The sequence below is a fragment of the Artemia sp. Qi Xiang Cuo genome, chromosome 2, assembly GCF_049724085.1.
Source record: "Artemia sp. Qi Xiang Cuo chromosome 2, ASM4972408v1, whole genome shotgun sequence".
Classification (NCBI taxonomy): Eukaryota; Metazoa; Arthropoda; class Branchiopoda; order Anostraca; family Artemiidae; genus Artemia; species Artemia sp. Qi Xiang Cuo.
The window spans coordinates 83,587,070-83,605,255 of NC_142795.1; the positions used below are offsets into that span (position 1 = coordinate 83,587,070).

An 18,186-nucleotide genomic window follows, 5' to 3' on the forward strand; every position below is an offset into this window, starting at 1 on the left:
TACTGATGTTATATAATCTTAGCTAGCAGGATCACAGAAATAAATGTATTATATAAGCCAAAACGCAACTATTATCTAGTTTTTTTTTCTTAACCCCAATTTTCAAAGTGTGAAAAAAAAATTATTACCCCACTTCATTTAATAGCTTCATTCCTTGCGGCACGAAGGATTGAACCTATTTCCAGGCCATGCTCTAACCACTCCACCGCCACAAGGTGAGTTAATATTAAGATAATACTCTACATGAGATGAATATGGAAGATATGCTGCTCATCTCTTTGAAAAAAAAATTAATAACCTATATTAAAATTTTAAAAATCTTAAACTTAATTTTGTTTTATAATTGTGTTTTTATAGTTTTCTTTCATAATTATAGATATTATTGTCTAGCTACTATGGACTAGAATTTATTCTTACAAATGATAGTTCAATAGAGACAATTCCCTTGCTTTGACGGTGAAACAACAACAGAAAAAAAAATCTTTGTATATTCGGTCACCTATACAGTGGCTTCCTTCAGCAGATTCCTGCTGAAGAACGCCACTGTAGCCTATCTGACCGAAATCTTCAGAGATTTTTTGGTTGTTGTCGTACCACTGTCAAATAAGAGGTAAATTTCACTGTCAAATTTATCCCTATTGAACTGTTATTTGTGCGTCATGGAAAGGCAGTGTGATGGAAAAATACATCTTTTTTCAGTAATTAAGATTCAGAGTCGTGAGTCAAGACTAATTTCAGCTAGAGGGTTAATAAATTTGATAAATTCAATACTTAACAAATTATTGATTTATTTAATACATTAAAGTACATAGTAAAGAACGATGACATTTAGCGTAACGTCATATGTGTAAAACATACTAAAAATTGTTTTTTTTTTGTAAAAAAAAGAAAATTTTCCAGATATTAGGGGGGGGAGGGATTAAACCTTTCGGTGAGATTTTTTACCTTAGAAATCCATTAACTATCTTATAACTTTTTTCAAAATCGTAAGTACCAAAAATACAGTTTTTCTGAAATGTTGCACCTCCCTTTAATCCAATCATTTTAAACTCTTAAAAACAACCCCCGAACTTTCAATTTCTATTTGAATGAGCCATCTTCAAAACTTTTACAACCATCCTTTCGATACAAAATAGCTTAAGGAAGGGGGGATAACATAGAGGACTCGCCGTTTTTACAAACTGCAACCAGATAGCCGCACTTAGACAAACGTGGCTGTGTGGCTGTCTCAAGCTTCAAGCTGTATCAATCCACAAAATTTTTTATAATCTTGCAGAATTGAAAACCTTATTCCCAAGTCTTTAAGATGCAAATTGCAGAAAAAAAATATATATATAAATTTCCCTATTGCTACTGATTGTTTATGATGGAAAGGCACTGTGGTCTTCGTCGCTATTTATCTCCATAATTGTAAATTTTCAGAAAAGCAAAAAAAAAAAACACACAACTTTCTTATTTTCTCTCCGATAACCGTAAAACGAAAACGAATTAATATGTATTGATTTTACATGTCGATCCGGTTTGTTTTACAGTTATCGGAGAGGAAATGAAAAAAGTTGTAAGTTTTGTTTTTGCTCTTCTGAAAATTTGCAATTATGGAGATACGTCCTTTTTATACCCGGCTGACAATATAATACGTATGTTACAAATAATACATAAGCTTTAACTCTTGATAGTTACAATAAGCTGTCTTTATAAATTTAGGTGGCACTATTTAACCATGATTTTAGTGTTCTCCTTTACTTTTAAAACGATCGAAAAAGACATTGATTTTAACTTTTTTGAAAACAAGCAGAGACGAAACACGTTTATTTTGCAGCTATTACTCTTTAATAGGAAAAATGACGTCATAGAGTATGATTTCACATATTGTTGGTGTTGTTTTTAATCAATTACGTCAATTACTATTTATTTTCTTACTATTAGTTTCTTCACTATTGTTTCTTTGTTTACTATGTTTTATTATTTATTCATTTTTCTCAGAGGCACTTCATATGGAAAAGCTTGCCGTTTAAACTTCGCGGGGGGGGGGGGGGCTCATTTGATTGGAAATTAGAATTTCTAGTTTCTTTTTAAATAATCACAAGTGATTGGAGGGCAAATAGCCTCCCACGACTTTTTTCTCCAAATACATCCAATCGAAATTTTGACATAGCCATCTTGCTCAAGATACATTTTACATGTTTTTACTTCTTTTACTTTACTAAATAAAAAATCTTGAAACTTTTACGTCAAAAAATAAATAAATAATACATCGTGACTACATTGCTCTTTACTTAGGATTAGGATTTACTTAGCCTGTGATTTGACTAATGTTGAGATGAATTTAAAGTTTTTGGGAGGAATTCTTATGAAAAAAAACATACTCTTCTAAGTATTTTTTTTTCATTGAGATTTATAAAAAATCCTAAAGAGATTGCTTTTGCTGAGTTATGTTTGAGCCGACAATTATCTAACAGCAGCAGTATTTATTTTTCTCAGGTAGCATTAAATTGACACTGTGTTTGGCCATAGTAGGGCCAACACTGGACTAATAGGATTAATTGAAACAAGGTTGAGGTACGATTTTGATATTACCTACGCTAGATCAAGCAACGAGGTCAAGGTAAGGGAATGGACTTTGTGTTTAGTAAACTAAAAAGAAACAGTTATTTTTTCAAATGAAATTATAGTGGACCAGTTGTAAATGAAAGGAGAGTGAATAAAAAGTAAAGTGAAACCAGTAAAATTTAAAATAAACAGAAACTACTCCAAACATGAGGGGGGGAGGCTTCCCTTCCCTCAACCCCATATTTTTACACCAATCATTTTTGAGTGCGAAGATGTAGTTCGTGGAAAACTGCAAGTGTTTTACTTTTCGATTGCCCTTTACAACATTTAAATTAATAAGTGCATTGTTTAAAATAAATATGTATCAATAAGCTTAAGGCTTTGTAAAGAATTCTATTTATCCCATTCCAATTTCCCTTCGGTTAGAGCTGTCTTTTCTTAAAGTTTTGGAGACAAAAAGTCAAACTTTAGCGTAAATATTGGGGCGTTGAGGAGGGGATGTTGCCTCATATACAGAATAGTTTCTGTTCCTTTCCCGTAATTCGCTTTTTCACTTCCATTGAAAAATAGCTTATTTTTTCTAAATCGTTTCCTATTTGTTTTTGATATCATATCCAGGGTTGGTAATTTCGGAGACCACACTGCCTTTCCATGACGATAAAATAAAAGTTCAAAATAGGGATAAGATTCTTTTTAATAGACAGTGTATAGAAATTCACAAAAATACCAGATATTTCGGTCACATATACAGTGACCGTCATCAGTAGAAAATTCAGTATATGTGACCGAAATATCTGGTATTTTTGTGAATTTCTATACACTGTCAATTAAAAAGGATTTTATCCCTATTTTAAACTTTTATTTTATCTAGGGTTAAAAAGAGCTCACACAGCTTACTTGATTTTTTAATGAGGCATTAGTTTACAAAATAAGCCATCTTCCTAATGAAGGTCAGTGGTAGATGAAATCTGTAAGTGGTAGATGGTAGATGTGTTGAATATTCGTCATTCTACGAGGCTTTGGTTTCTCGTCTTTTTACAGACCGCATTTCGTGAAATAATTTCTCAATCTTCAATCCCACTTTGTCCAAAGGCGAAGATGTCCCAAAATGTTTTTTTTCACTTTTTTATTTTCAATAGTTTCACTCTGACCTAATTTGGAATGTTCACCTTTTTTACACCTTATATCGTAGCGTTAAACCGCCATGCAGAGGATTCCTCCTCAATTCCACACTATTCAAACGTTCTGCTACGGCCCCTTCCAAAGACATCATAAAATACCTTGATTTATTTTTATAGTTTCGTTCTGAGCTAATCCGGAGCATTAACCTTATTTACACCTTATATTGCAGCGTTAAACGGCCATTGAGAAGACGCCACCTCTAATCCACTCTTTTCAAAGGCTTAGCTACGGCCCATTCCAAAGACATCACAAGATATTTTGATTTATTTTTAACCTGAAACTACCAAAGGTAGATACTAGAGTCCTTTATTCAATGTTTTTTACAGAGGTCGAGGTGAATCTAGAAAGGCATCGAGTCTAAAATACCCCTACCAAGAAATAATGAAGAACTTTAAAATGCTTCAGCCAACGTGTCCCCTCCCATCAAAAACCTTGGAACAGCTTTAGCACAATGTAAGCTAAACTGTATGTAAATTATCAAGACAATAAATCGCAGAGAAGAATATCTAAAAAAACAAAATTTAGAAAAAACTTACAGGTACTTCTGCTCAACCGGTCATCCTTGTGATTTTTCTCCTTTGAAGTCAACTGGCGATATGAATTAGGCGTTAAAGAAGCTTCCAAAACACTGCAGTCTTTTGAAGAATAAATAGATCCAAAAGTGTTGCCTGAAAATGTTGTAAGTATCATATTTAACTTTGGACTCCATTACTTAAAACAGAATTGTTACTGGCGTCATACAGAAGTTCACAAATGAATATATGACATCATAATCATTTTCTTAGCCCCCCTATTAACAAAAATTTTAAACCAGTCTAGCAGAGGGTTCCACACTAACCATGCTATCCTGTGTCCTTCGTAAACCAGTTTCAATCCAGGTGTCACCAATCTCAGTCTGATGTCGAACGGGGTCAGTGAAGTGACTACAAAACCAGGAGTGCAAAAGCAATGACCTTTGAAGTCTGAGCCTCGATCCTGTTGGCCCCCCCCCCATCACTTATTACAACAGGAATTTTCAGTAGCAATTTCCAGTTTTTAGTCAGTACTGGAAGAACACAAATCCAGGAATATTGGTTTAATTCAAAGCGTAGCAGTTGAAATAAGATCTGACAAGAGTTATTTATTTATATAGCAGACTAGGATTTTGCATAAAGTTATGGTCTTTTTAATAAAAGTGTGCATATCTTTTGATTTCACACCACCTAGACAAAATGTAGATAGATGTAGCAGAATTACCCAGCATTTAAGAGCATCATGTGCGATTAATAAGTTGTTTTTTTGCTTCGTTTTTTTTACTGAAAAGCCAGCTTAAACTTGGAACCCTGCTGTAGCAGAGTGGATTGATGCTATGCTTGGCAATACGCAGCCCGGGATTCGATCCCCGCCGCAGCAGGGTTGGCTGACAAGTTTACCACCTGTCCCTGTAAAACAACAAGAAAATAAAAATCCTGAAACATCGATTTGACGCCCTGTGCGGCAGCAATGGCTTAGGAGTATCTATATTCTTTTTTTATCCTACTTAAAGTTTGTGAGGATGGACATTCAAAAAGAGAAATTTTGTCAAGCAAAATAATTATTACTGAACGATTTGAATGAGAGTCGCGGACCTCAAACCTCTCCAGTAGGTATTACCACCGATTCGCTGATAAAACATTTATTCTTACTGAGTTGAATACGTTACGAACTGGTAACGTATACGTTTCGAACGCTAGCTAAGAAACACAAAAATCGTCTAGTTTTTTTATTGTTATGTCTACCCAGTGCAGTTTTCAGACTATATGACTGCAATTATATAATATGATGTAATTTTTATTAAACTCAACAAAATTTTAATTAGCCCAAGATTTCTTCTTTTCTTCAAATTAAATTTTTTTTTTCCCCTAATATCTCCAAATCCATTGGACTTACTTGAAGCAATGTTTTTTTTTTCTTCAAGGGAATACTCCCTGATTAAACGTATACTTTAGCAGCTACTATCGATCCCTTTACTTCTGCACCGCAAGTAAAGTAGCAACGTTGCAAACCAGCAAAGTTAACAATGCAGTAGCGTAACGTAACGTATTTCTGTGTAGAGTTGTAAATGTTGCACTGCATTTTTGGATAATAATTTTTGGATAATAGGCTCATTACATGACTCGTTTTCTCAATTCATTTGTATTACGTATTGTGCGACGACTAAAAACTGGTGTCCTTCTTTTTAAACTGTGGTCTCAACGCCAAGTTTATACAGGTAAATAAAAACAGTAAGTCAAGAAAAAGCTCCTAGGCCGAAATGTGGTATAAATAAAGCTTTTCGTCGAATGTAGCCAAATGATGTATACGACAAATCGCAAGGAAAACGAATTGAATTACAGCTAGTGAAAGTATTTCAGCCGAGACCTCAGTGTAAAAATAAATATTAAAAAATTTTAAAAAAAAAAAAAAAAAAAAAAAACACCTTCTCCCTCGAACTGTAAAAAGGACAAACAAAATAGAAAGTAATAAAATCTCCAATAAAATACAAAATAACCCATGGCCGATTAAAGTTTCACTTAACAATTTATTTTATGTAAGACTTTAAAAAACATTTTATGTCCATGACATGAGGTATCTGAATTGTTGTTCGGTTGTAAAATATGATAAAGGAAATATACAAAAAGTAAGAATTAGTCAGAGCAACATAAATGAGCCCAAGCGATCTGCTCCGTATCGTAGGCAGCGCAATCGCGCTGCCTAAGTAAAGAACGATGTTGGCACAATGTATTATTTTTTATTTTTTTTTTGTTCTAGACCAGGGCATTTCTTATCGAAGGAGTTGTCATAGAAATTTCAAAAATGGCTAATTCGATTGGAAATTGGAGTGGCTAGTGCCCTTTTTGATAGTCGAAAGTAATTGAAAGGCAACTAACACCCCTTCCACGCGCACCATTTCCCCAAACACATCCAATCAAATTTTGAGATAGCCATTTTGTTCAGCGTAATTGATTTCCATACAGAAATTATGTTTTTGAGAAGGACACTCCCCCAAAACCCTCAGGGCAAGTGCTATGATTTATGCCCTAGCGACACATAAGGTTTTGTATAGAAGGCGTTGCCGTAAAAATTTCAAAAAAGACTCATTCTATTGGAAATTGAAAGGGCCAATGCCCTTTTTAATAGTCGAAAGTGATTAGAGGGTAACTAGCCCCCCTCTCACGCCCACCTTTCCCCCAAACACACCCAATAAAAATTTTGAGATAGTCATTTTTTTCAACGTAGTTGAAAGTTTTGGAAATTATGTCTTTTATGATGACAAATCCCCCCCCCCACAGCCCTCGGGACACGTCGTACGAGTTTGTCTATTGGGACCTAAAAGGTTTTTAAACAAAGAGTTGTCGAAGAAACTTCAAAAGGGGCTCATTCGATTGGAAATTGCAATGGCTAGTGCCCTTTTTAATAGTCGAAAGTGATTAGAGGGCACTAACACCTCTTCCACGCCCACCATTTCCCCAAACACATCCAGTCAAAATTTTGTGATAGCCATTTTGTTCAACGCAATAGAAAGCTCCAGAAACTATATCTTTGAGCTGGACTCTCCCCTCAAAGTCTTCAGGGCAAGGTTGTAAGTTATGCCCTGGGGGCATATAAGGTTTTAATAGAAAGCGTTGTCGTAAAAAGTTGAAAAAGGGCTCATTCGATTGGAAATTCAAAGGGCTAGTGCCCTTTTTGATAGTTGAAAGTACTTGAAAGGCAACTAACCCCCCTCTCACACCCACCATTCCCCGAAACACATGGAATCAAAATTTTGAAATATTCATTTTGTTCAACGTAGTTTAAAGTTTTGAATAAGGATGATAACCCCCTCAGAGCCCTCAGGGCAAGGGTGGTAAGTAAAGCCTTGGTGAAATTTAATGTACTTGTACACAGTAATGCCGTAAAAACTTCAAAAAGGGCTCATGTGATGGGAAAATTAAACGACTATTGGCCTTTTCAATAGTTGAAAGTAATTGCTGGGCAACTAAACCCCTCTCACGCCCACGATTTCCCCAAACACATCCAATCAAAATTTAGAGATAGCTATTTTGTTCAACGTAGACGAAAGTAGGATCGGAAATTAGGTTTTTGAGGGTGACAACCCCCCCCCCTCTTCAAGGCAATGGTTGTAAGGTATGCCCTGGGGTCATATAAGGTTTTTTATAAAAATGTTGTAGAAACTTCAAAAAAGGCTCATTCAATTGGAAATTGAAAGAGCTAGTGCCCTTTTTTGAAAGGGCTAGGAAATTGAAAGGACGAGCAGAAATTAATCTGAGTATGGTTCTAAATCCTAAGCTTTATAAAAGCCAGAATATTATTTGTACTTTACTGAAAAAAAATTCTTTTAAATGTTTTCATTTTTATAACTTTAACAAATCAAAGATTAATTAAGATTTTAAGGGATAAATATCAGCATATGTATATTAAACTGACAATGCACATTTTTTCCAGTAAAGTACAAATTATATTCTGGCTTTTATAAAACGGGGTTTATAACCCTACTCATATTAATTTCTTCTCGTTTTGAGTTTGACTCTGTTATTTATTTTAATTTCTGTTTGGTTTGGGTTTCATTTATTTATTGATACTGATTTGTGGTAGTTGCATGCTTGTTAGATTATTTGATTCTATTTTTGTTCATACATCCTCGTTACAAAATCCTCGTTTTTTCACCTTTTTTTATTTTATTTTTCATTTTGTTATTTTCTTTCCTCTCTGAGTTTCATTTTTGTTCATTTTTAGTTTAATGGAGTTCTTTACTTTTTTTTGACAACTTATTTTACGCAATAAGTTTTTTTGATTAATCTCTATAAAGGGTGACTCGGGTGTCCCCTCGGATTATATAAAAGTAAAATGCAATTTTTGTTTTTACAAAACATTAAATTTTTAGGTAAATTTTAAATATTATTCCGGTGAGTCCTAGCAGGACTACGTGCGTTTTATCATGTCTTTATCATGTCTTGTCGTTTTATCATGGGCTTAGACCGCAGATTAAATTTTTAAAAAATATGTTTTTTCAACTGAAAGTAAGGAGCAACATTAAAACTTGAAACGAACAGAAATTATTACGTACATAAATTTTGTATTATTAAATACATAAAGCTGCCCCTCTTCAACACCTCACTCTTTACGCTAAAGTTTTTTAGTTTATTTAAAAAAGCGTCTTATTGTTCTAATTAAACGGCCCTTATGTTCCAGGAGTCATTATTAAACAATTGGGACATAATTCAAACTTTAGCGTAAAGAGCAAGGTGTTGAGGATGGGGCAACCTTCTTGATATACGTAATAATTTCTGTTCGTTTTAAGTTTTAATGTTGCTCCTTACTTTCAGTTGAAAAAACTTGTTTTTTAATTTAATTTCTGATCGTTTTTTAAATAATGCCAGGATATCTGGCCCACCTCCACGGAGAAACACCCTACCCACGGAAACATCCTCTATGAACCACTCCGCGCGTACAAATTGAGACGGAAAAGAGAAAGCAAGACACATAAAAAGAATTTTGTATAAGAGTTCTGGCAAATTCCTCCAATGTATAATTCCCCCTGACAAGTTCACTCACAGGAAACTTTCCTCCCCATAGAAAATTCCCCCGTTAAAAAAAAAACAGCAGAAAACGCTGAATCTGATGATTTGATTTTCATTGAGACCACTTGACTTGTGTAAGCTGTTTCCCCCTTTTTTCGAAAATCAGGAAAATATTATCAGGCTCGTAGCCTTTGATGGTTTAATAAAAAATTTATATATTTGAAATCAGCATAAAAATCTGATTCTTTTGATATATCTATTGGTATCAAATTTCCGTTTTTTTTTTAGAGTTTTGGCTACTATTGAGCCGGGTAATCCTTCCTTACAATTCGTTACCACGAACTGTTTAAATCAGGAAAATTTTCTCAGGCTCGTAGATTTTGAGAGATAACGTCAAACTTGATGAAATTTATATTTTTAGAATCAGAATAAATAACCAATTCTTTGGACGAGTCAATTTTTATTAAAATCCCATTTCTTTAGAGTTTCAGTAACTATTGAGCAGCATGCTTTTTGATACATGGAAGAAATAATACATTGGCAACACTGGTCTGGTAGAAAGGAAATTGTTCTTACTGTCTCTTTTTTTTCCTTTTGCTATGAGCGGCCAAGCATCATAGCAAATCGATGCTAGATGCAGTTTCAAATGCCCTTTTACCAATACGACACAAAAATATCTTCCTTTTACCGTGTTCAATGTCCTGACGTTTTCTATAAAAATTATGGATTTGAATAAATTATACCTCATTTTTCAAATATGAAACAAGTTAAACACTCTACAAACTTAACTCAAAATGCAGCGAATCTTTATGAAAATTTTATTTGCGGCGGTTAACATATGTATCGCGCATATCACTTTCTACCAGATCCGTGGGATGAATTTCTTCATGTTTGTTCGACATATAAATTTCGCGCTTCTTTGAAAAACTGCCGATACTGAGAATATTCGGGATATTTAATTTTCAGAAGATCAACTGTGGTAAATATAGAAACTATTTCTCAAGCAGTCGTCAAAGTTAGAGTCAGAAGGCAATGAATTTTCAATCACACTTTGATCCTGCTGAACTACATTATCATTGCCCTAAGGATCCTCCGTTTAAAAATTCTTTAGCAAACAGGTTTGGCAACCATTTCAGAAATGTAAAAATGACAGATCAGATGTTCAGGCATGACAGTAACACCTAAATGGCATGACAGTTGACAATTATCACCTGGAAAAATCGCTCGTTTGTTTGTTTCTTCATGTTTGTTCGACATATAAATTTCGCGCTTCTTTGAAAAACTGCCGATACTGAGAATATTCGGGATATTTAATTTTCAGAAGATCAACTGTGGTAAATATAGAAACTATTTCTCAAGCAGTCGTCAAAGTTAGAGTCAGAAGGCAATGAATTTTCAATCACACTTTGATCCTGCTGAACTACATTATCATTGCCCTAAGGATCCTCCGTTTAAAAATTCTTTAGCAAACAGGTTTGGCAACCATTTCAGAAATGTAAAAATGACAGATCAGATGTTTAGGCATGACAGTGACACCTAAACGGCATGACAGTTGACAATTATCACCTGGAAAAATCGCTCGTTTGACATTTTACTGATGCCGTATGGGCATTCCGAATGAAAACCCAATCCCAGAGAGATGTTGGCTTGTATCTAAACTCACCGTCTAGGGGGTTATCTGCCCTGCTGTATCAATTTGGGAATCCAGTGAAAACATTAGGTTACTTCTCCTTTATGTATCCTTGTTTGAAACATAATCCTTGGATGTGTTTATGCCAAAGCAATAAAAATGTCATGTTTGGGCGGTATTACTACTTTTTTTATTTAAGGGGAGAAGGGTCTTTCAGGCTAACTTACGGAGGGGGTGGGATTTTATTTAAGTTTAAATTTGACAAATTTCATTATCATTTTCGAAGTTCAACCATATTCTCGAAGTCTGCACATTTTCAAAACTACTATCCCTTGGAAGCTGAAAATGCCAAGCATTGTCCGCAGTTAACATTTATACACTTCTCAAAGAAACAACAGTAAACAACGAATGGACCGAGAAAAGGACATATTAGACTAGGCAGATAAGTTAAGAAAAAAATGTACCTTCAACTGAAGTTGTCTTAGAAGAACAAGAAGAAAGAGGATATATTGATTCTGATTGAGATACTCGACTTGCACATTCAGATTCAATTACAGATGAACCGCTATTAGTCCCAGTCTGAGACAATCCAGTTCCTGAAAATAGAATAAGCTGTAGGAATAAGTTGGACAGAAAGAGTGACAGAAATTCAACACGATGAGCAATATTGCTCTTTGTTAATTAACAAACAAGAAAAAAACAACAAGCAATAAATAAGCATTAAAGCAAGCAACAAGTGTCAAATTAAAGGTTCAAACTCTAGGATGCTTTCACTTGTACATCTACATTTTTTCTACTTCAATTTCAGAAATTGACTAACTTCAGTTTAGTTGTGTCCAAAGCATCTATACGTCGTCCCCTGTTATGGACCATCACCCAAGACCAAGCACATACAGTTTGATGAATATGGCAGAAAAATCGTTTCACTTTTGTGCTTTAAGATTCAAAAGTTACATTTATAATCCTTCTTCTTCCTGTTTAATATTTGGAGATACTACTGTTTAATATTATATTTATGATCATTAATCCTTCAAAAGATTTGTTCTTCTTCCTATTTTATTATTTTGAGATGCAATTGTTTAATCTTCTATCTATAATCATTAATCCTTCGAGACATTTGTTCTTTTTCTTCTTACTGTTTTATTATTCGGAGATACTGTTGCAAAACCTTATATTTATAACCATTAGTCTTTCAAGACACTTGTCTTTCTTCCTGTTTTATTATTTTAAGAAACAATTTTTAAATCCTCTATTTATAATCATTAATCCTTCGGGATTTTTGTTTTTCTTCCTGCTTTATTATTTGGAGATGCTACTGTACAATCTTATATTTATAAGCAGAAATATAGTTCCACTTTTGTGCTTTAAGATACAAAAAGTTACATTTATAATGGTCCTTCTTTCCGTTTCATTATTTGGAGATGCTATTGTATAATCTTATATTTATAATCATTAATTCTTTAAGACATTTGTTCTTCTTCCGGTTTTAGTATTTGGAGATGCAATGTTTAATCTTCTATTTATAATCATTAATACTTCAGGACACTTGTTCTTCTTCCTGTCTTATTATTTGGATATGCTATTATATAATGTTGTATTTATAATCATTAATCCTTCAAGATATTTGTTCTTTGTTCTTCTTCCTGTTATATTATTTTGACATGCTATTATATAATGTTATATCTATAATCATTAATCATTCAAGACATTTGCCCTTTATTCTTCTTCCTCTTTTATTATTTGGAGATCCTATTATATAATCTTATAGTTATAACGATTAATCCTTCAAGAAATTTGTTTTTATTTCCTATAACAAAATGGTTGGAAGCCTACCAATAGCCACAAGCGAGTGACTAGTCGTCGGAACTTATACTCAACGACCAAAATTCTTAGGACAATACAACAAACTGAGGGGGAAAGGGAACGAAGGAATATTCACAACTTTGCTACGTGCACAAGAAAACAAAACACAAAAATCTAGGATTGGCAGGGCCATTTTAACTCCCTTCTGACAATTCTCCCTTTCATTCCCCCAATTTCCTTAATAGGTCAATAAAACATCTAAAAGGGAGAACCTCAGCATCAAAAATGTTCTCCATGTTTATAAGTTATCATGTTTTAAGGTCTTTATAGACCTTTTACCTAGTTCCACTTACCCCCAAAGATTGGAGAGAACATGGAACTTTGGCGGTACTACATGGCTACAATAAGATCTAAAATTTAAAAAACACTAGTGCCCTAAGTAACACAGTGAATTCAATTGAAAGTCGACAGAAAAAGAAGCTTTAAACATTTGCTCCACAAGCGCTGTGACATTTTGGCTAGTGAAGTCTCTGAACGTAATAGTAGGATTTTTGTTTTTTTCAGAACATGTAAATTAATTCTGCCTTAATACACAAAGACAGCCCAATTACTAGCAACAATAGAGTTTGTTAAGCAATTACAATCTAATGACAATTACATTTCAATTAAGTTTCAAATAACAAGTCAAAACAAACAGCACCCAAACTGAAAATTATATCTCCAGAATTAGAAAAAGGTTGGGGAGGGAGTCCATACTTCCCCTGAAAGCAACATTGTTCCCTTTTCAGGTATGTCCCTTTCTTTATTCTTTGTCTTATGAATCAAGATTATTTACACAAATCCTGATCCCTCTTAGATACCCTTTTTAAAATAGGTATTCAAAGGAGACTTTTCTGTGGGAATTTTTCTAGGGACTTTGGACATGTTTATTTTTAATCACATACATCAGCCAGAATTCAAATAGTCACTTGGACACCACTTGGACGTTTCACCACGGACCACTAGGACGTTTCACCACGGACCATTTGGACGTTTCACCAGACGAAATTTAGAGCGTATTCAAATAGTGACGCTGCGAGGCCGTTATCACCTGACGACATTTGTAGCATATTCAAATAGTGACACCGCTTACAGTATATTCAAATAGCAACACCGCTTAGCCGTTTCCACCAGGCGAAAGTCACAACATATTCAAATAGCAACACCACTTGGCCGTTTTCGTCTGACTTTTTTCTGGCATTCTGCCAGAAGAAAATCTTGAATTTTTGTCTCGGTGCGTTTTCTTCTTGAGATTTACTCGTATGAACGACAATAAATAACAAGACTTGGGACCAATATAATCCATTGATGGAGGCAAGGAACAAAAAGAAGAATACTATTTACCATAATTTAGTTCACTTTTCTTCTCCTGATCATTCTCTTTCTTTAACCTTATGTTGGGCAATACACAACAAGACTTAAGACAAATATTGGAATTTAGACTAAGAATGTTTATCAAGCAGAAAATGAATTTAGCATCTTCTGTCAGAACTTGGCTTTAAAGTGTTTCTCTTCGTCCTTAATTGCTTGAACTATATGCAGGATAATAGATAGATAGATAGTTGTTACCATTAAAAGCCTTTGTGTAAATACAATAATTCATTTCAATAAAAATTAAAACCAAATACCTTAGATTCAAAACTAAAAAAAAATAAATTAAGGTTTAGTTCCATGTGAAATACGCAATTTAACGACAAGCTTACAGCTGTAATTTCCACCGAAAGGACAAGATACTTATGTGACTGAATTTATTATTTTCAAGTCTATCCATTCACCGAAACAGATTTATGATATTACTCATATTTTTCTTGTAGAAAGATCTAAAGTTGCTTAAAAATAGGTAAAATTGTCGTTTTTTGAACGATTTTCGACCAATTTTCAACATATTTTTCCATCTAAAAATATAAAAAGCAAATTGCAAAAAATATAATTCTGTGAATATCTAAAGTTGAACCTTAACTATCAAAATCTCTGTCTTACGTTGAAACATTAAAACCACAGTAGTACAGAAAAATAACATACAATAAACCCGCACAGGGAACATAAGCATAAGACAAAATGGTCGTTATGCGGAATACTCAAACCAACGACCCTTCTCAGCTTCTTTATCCCCAAAAATTTATTTTTATTACTATGACAACTCATTGCAGCACCAATCTACGTACGCTCCCCCTCCATCCCAATTTATTCAAAACCTGCCCCATTACACCCTCCCAATAAGTTCCAGTTTCCATTAGATCGTTCCTTATGACCCACTCCATCCCCATTCCGAGGCGACTTGCTTTTCGTTTGGCCCTAGATGGTTGGCCAACAAGGATAATCATTGGCAGTCAGTCATCCTTTATCCACAGAACGTGTCCTATCCATCTCAAGCTTTCTCTCATTACAGCTCTAGAAAACGAAGCAGAACCACACTTTTTGTAGAGATCTCTGTTTGAAATACGAGCAGTCAGATAGGTACCCAAAACAATCCGTGGATGATAATTCCTCTGGAAACATCTAACAAACCTTCCTCAGTATTTCGGAACACCCACGCTTATGGATCATACCTGACTGCTCTCATCATTGTAGCTTCCAATGTTCTAATCTTGGTTCGCAGATTTAACATCCTATTTTTCAAATGTACAAAAAAAAAAAATTAAAAAAAAAAAAAAAAAAAAAAAAAAATCACCACCATGGGCCATGGCTATTCTACTTTAATACCTTCACTGCGACCACCATCTTTACGAATAACCCAGCCTAGGTATAATATCCACTAGGATATACTTTGTATACGGTAATATGATCCTAGGTATGTTTGATTTAATATCCACCCATTCCTCCCTTTCAAACCCCTCAGGAGAACTTCCTCCTTCAATCCCTTTAACTCATTATATGGAACCCGGAGAAAGAATTAAGTAATCCTTACTATCTGCATACATTAGGCAAAAACAAGTATCCATCTTAAATCTCACCCTTACAAAGCATTTTCTTTTTATCTACGAGAGGTAAAAAATTTCTTCTGACCACTATTATCCACTTAGAATTCTTCTCTATTAATCCTTACCTTGAAATAAATTCACTCTCCCCCATACTCCCTTAACCTTAGCACATAGAGAAAGACAGAGTGGGGGGAGGGGGTCGATACATCGGATTAATATTTCTGGATCTCCTGAATAAATACGGCCGTAAGTATTTAACCGCCTGATACCATGAGTTTCATCACAGGAAAAAAATCTCCTAGTGCAGAAACAATCTTCCCTTATTTAGCTACTGCCCACACCATGTTTCTAGCCCTAATCATTCTCTATTACTCTAAATGTTTTTCTCTTATCTCACCAATAATCATGCATATGCAACAAAACTTGTCCAAGTCTATGACCGAGCCAAATAAACTGTTGAAAATAAACTAAAAAAAACTAATAAACTAAGAAAAATACAACTATTTAGGACTGGTAGGACCATTTTAATTCACTACTGACGTTCTCCCTTTCATTGAATTTTTTTACATGGGTTTTTCTTCCAAAGGTTGTATTAGCTTCAAAACTTCTTTCCAAACCTGTCCAGCTAAAATGATTTTCCAGCTTTCTTCTTTTTAAAATTATTTGCAAAACGGCAAATTGTGCCTCTTGAAAATATTGTAGTAAGTTTGAAGAAAATAGCGACGAAGACCACATAGTCTTTACATCATGCAGAAGCAAGATGTTATTAAGAATGGGGACTTTTTCCAAAGGCAGCAACTTATATCTACAGAGAACATCTCGGTAAATGGCTGACTGGTAAATGGTTGATAGATGGCATATCAGGCCGTTTTTGCGGCCTGACGCCATGAGTTTCATCATAAAAAAAATTTGTAAATTCAGAGAATTTGAAAATTTACTATACCCGAAGAAACGGAATCAGAGGAAACAGATTCGAGTAGCTCTTTTAGAGGCTCATCTCCACCAGGAAAGAACTGATATAAATGCGACATGAGTTTCACAATTTCAGCCATTGATGGTCTTCTTTCTGGATCCTTGTCCCAACAGCTAAAATTGAAAAAGAAATACACCATTTACTTTAACGATAAGACAGGTGTATAAAAAAATGGTGTAATCCGGGATCAAGCCGGGGACCAACTTCGTGTTTGGCTACCATAAATAATAATTTATGTACAAAAAGCCAGCAAATATATAATAATGCACAAAAGCCAGCGAGGGATGAAGCAAAACAGACATAAAGCATTAACATGTAAATCCAATATAACATAAAACTACGAAAAAGACTTCCATGGTTTAGGCCTAATCTCGGGAATTTCCCCAGCTTACGGATTACCCAAATCATTATTTTCATTATTCTTATTAATAAAACACTCCCTAATTATTTTTCTTTCCTTAAACCTTCCAAATCTTTGCATTCTCCGGCAGAAGGATTTCCCCAATATTCAAAAACATTGGGAAAAAGTAACAACCTTTTTTCTGCCTAACCCAACCCATCTACTTCCTTCTTTCTCCAAGTGGAAACTCGCCCGCTCTTATATTCATCAAACAACACAACTCACTCCCCCACTCTTGCCCTAAAATAAATATCGTTCCCCCATACCTTTTTCACCTGTGCACAGTGTTCAAAAGGCCATCTTTTTGCAATCTCCTCATGCTACTCTTGAATCTCCTGGTCCCGTAACCTTTCTTTCACTCTTTCCACAATCACACGGATATCCACATCCACGCCTTTGTTCCATAGGCCGCAAAGAGCACAGCCATACACTATTCTCTTTATTACACCTAGCCACGAACGATTCTTTTTCTCATGTAGGGCACCTAAATACGCTGATTTTAAAGGTGGAGTCTGGGCATCTTCAGGAGCTTTACCAAAAACCTAATCATAGATACTATTCTTCTACTTCTCAATGACATCAGCCCTAGGTACCCTTGGATTGCCAAACTATTGACAAGTCTACTTACCCCGAGAGCCCTTTAAAATACTGTACATGAACACTCCCCAGCTTAGCAGCAATTTCATATCCCCAAATTTCACATGCGCAGTGCAGAGCCTGTGCTGTTGAAGAAGGAAACATCTTTGTATATATCTTTATGTCATTAATCTTAGCTAACTGACTCGCATTCATCAAGAGGTTTTCCTTAGCTAAACTTAGCTTTATATCTTCACTAAATTTTTCCTCTTGCTGTCAAATCGCGACTCAAATGCGTAAACTCTCCGTTCACTTCCAAGAATATAACCTTACACTGAACTCTATCTCTTTCTGTCACCCTTCCTCTTTTTCCGAACACTACCAGCACATACTTCTTAAAATTAAGACTTCAGTAATTATTCTTGAAATACACGATTGTCCTATCAATTGGGTGACGTCGATTACACCTCTATTTTGCCACTAAAGCCATATCATCCGCAAAAACTAACACACACAATTCGCAAACGTCAATAACCATCAATGGTGCGATTTGCCTATAAATACGCTGGCAAATCGTTCAAAAAAATTAAAAT

At 34.7% G+C, this 18,186-nt stretch overlaps 1 protein-coding gene across 1 annotated transcript in view; it reads right to left on the reverse strand.

The window, feature by feature from the left end:
• LOC148955709 (mitogen-activated protein kinase kinase kinase 7-like) overlaps positions 1-18,186 on the reverse strand; it is a 72,688-nt gene that overhangs the window by 1,675 nt on the left and 52,827 nt on the right. Inside the window, exons 5-7 of the mRNA XM_089103604.1 lie at positions 16,588-16,730; positions 11,346-11,477; positions 4,269-4,400 (exon numbers count right to left, since the gene is read on the reverse strand). Coding sequence (XP_088959730.1) covers positions 4,269-4,400; positions 11,346-11,477; positions 16,588-16,730 — 407 coding nt within the window. The remainder of the gene's footprint in view (positions 1-4,268; positions 4,401-11,345; positions 11,478-16,587; positions 16,731-18,186) is intronic.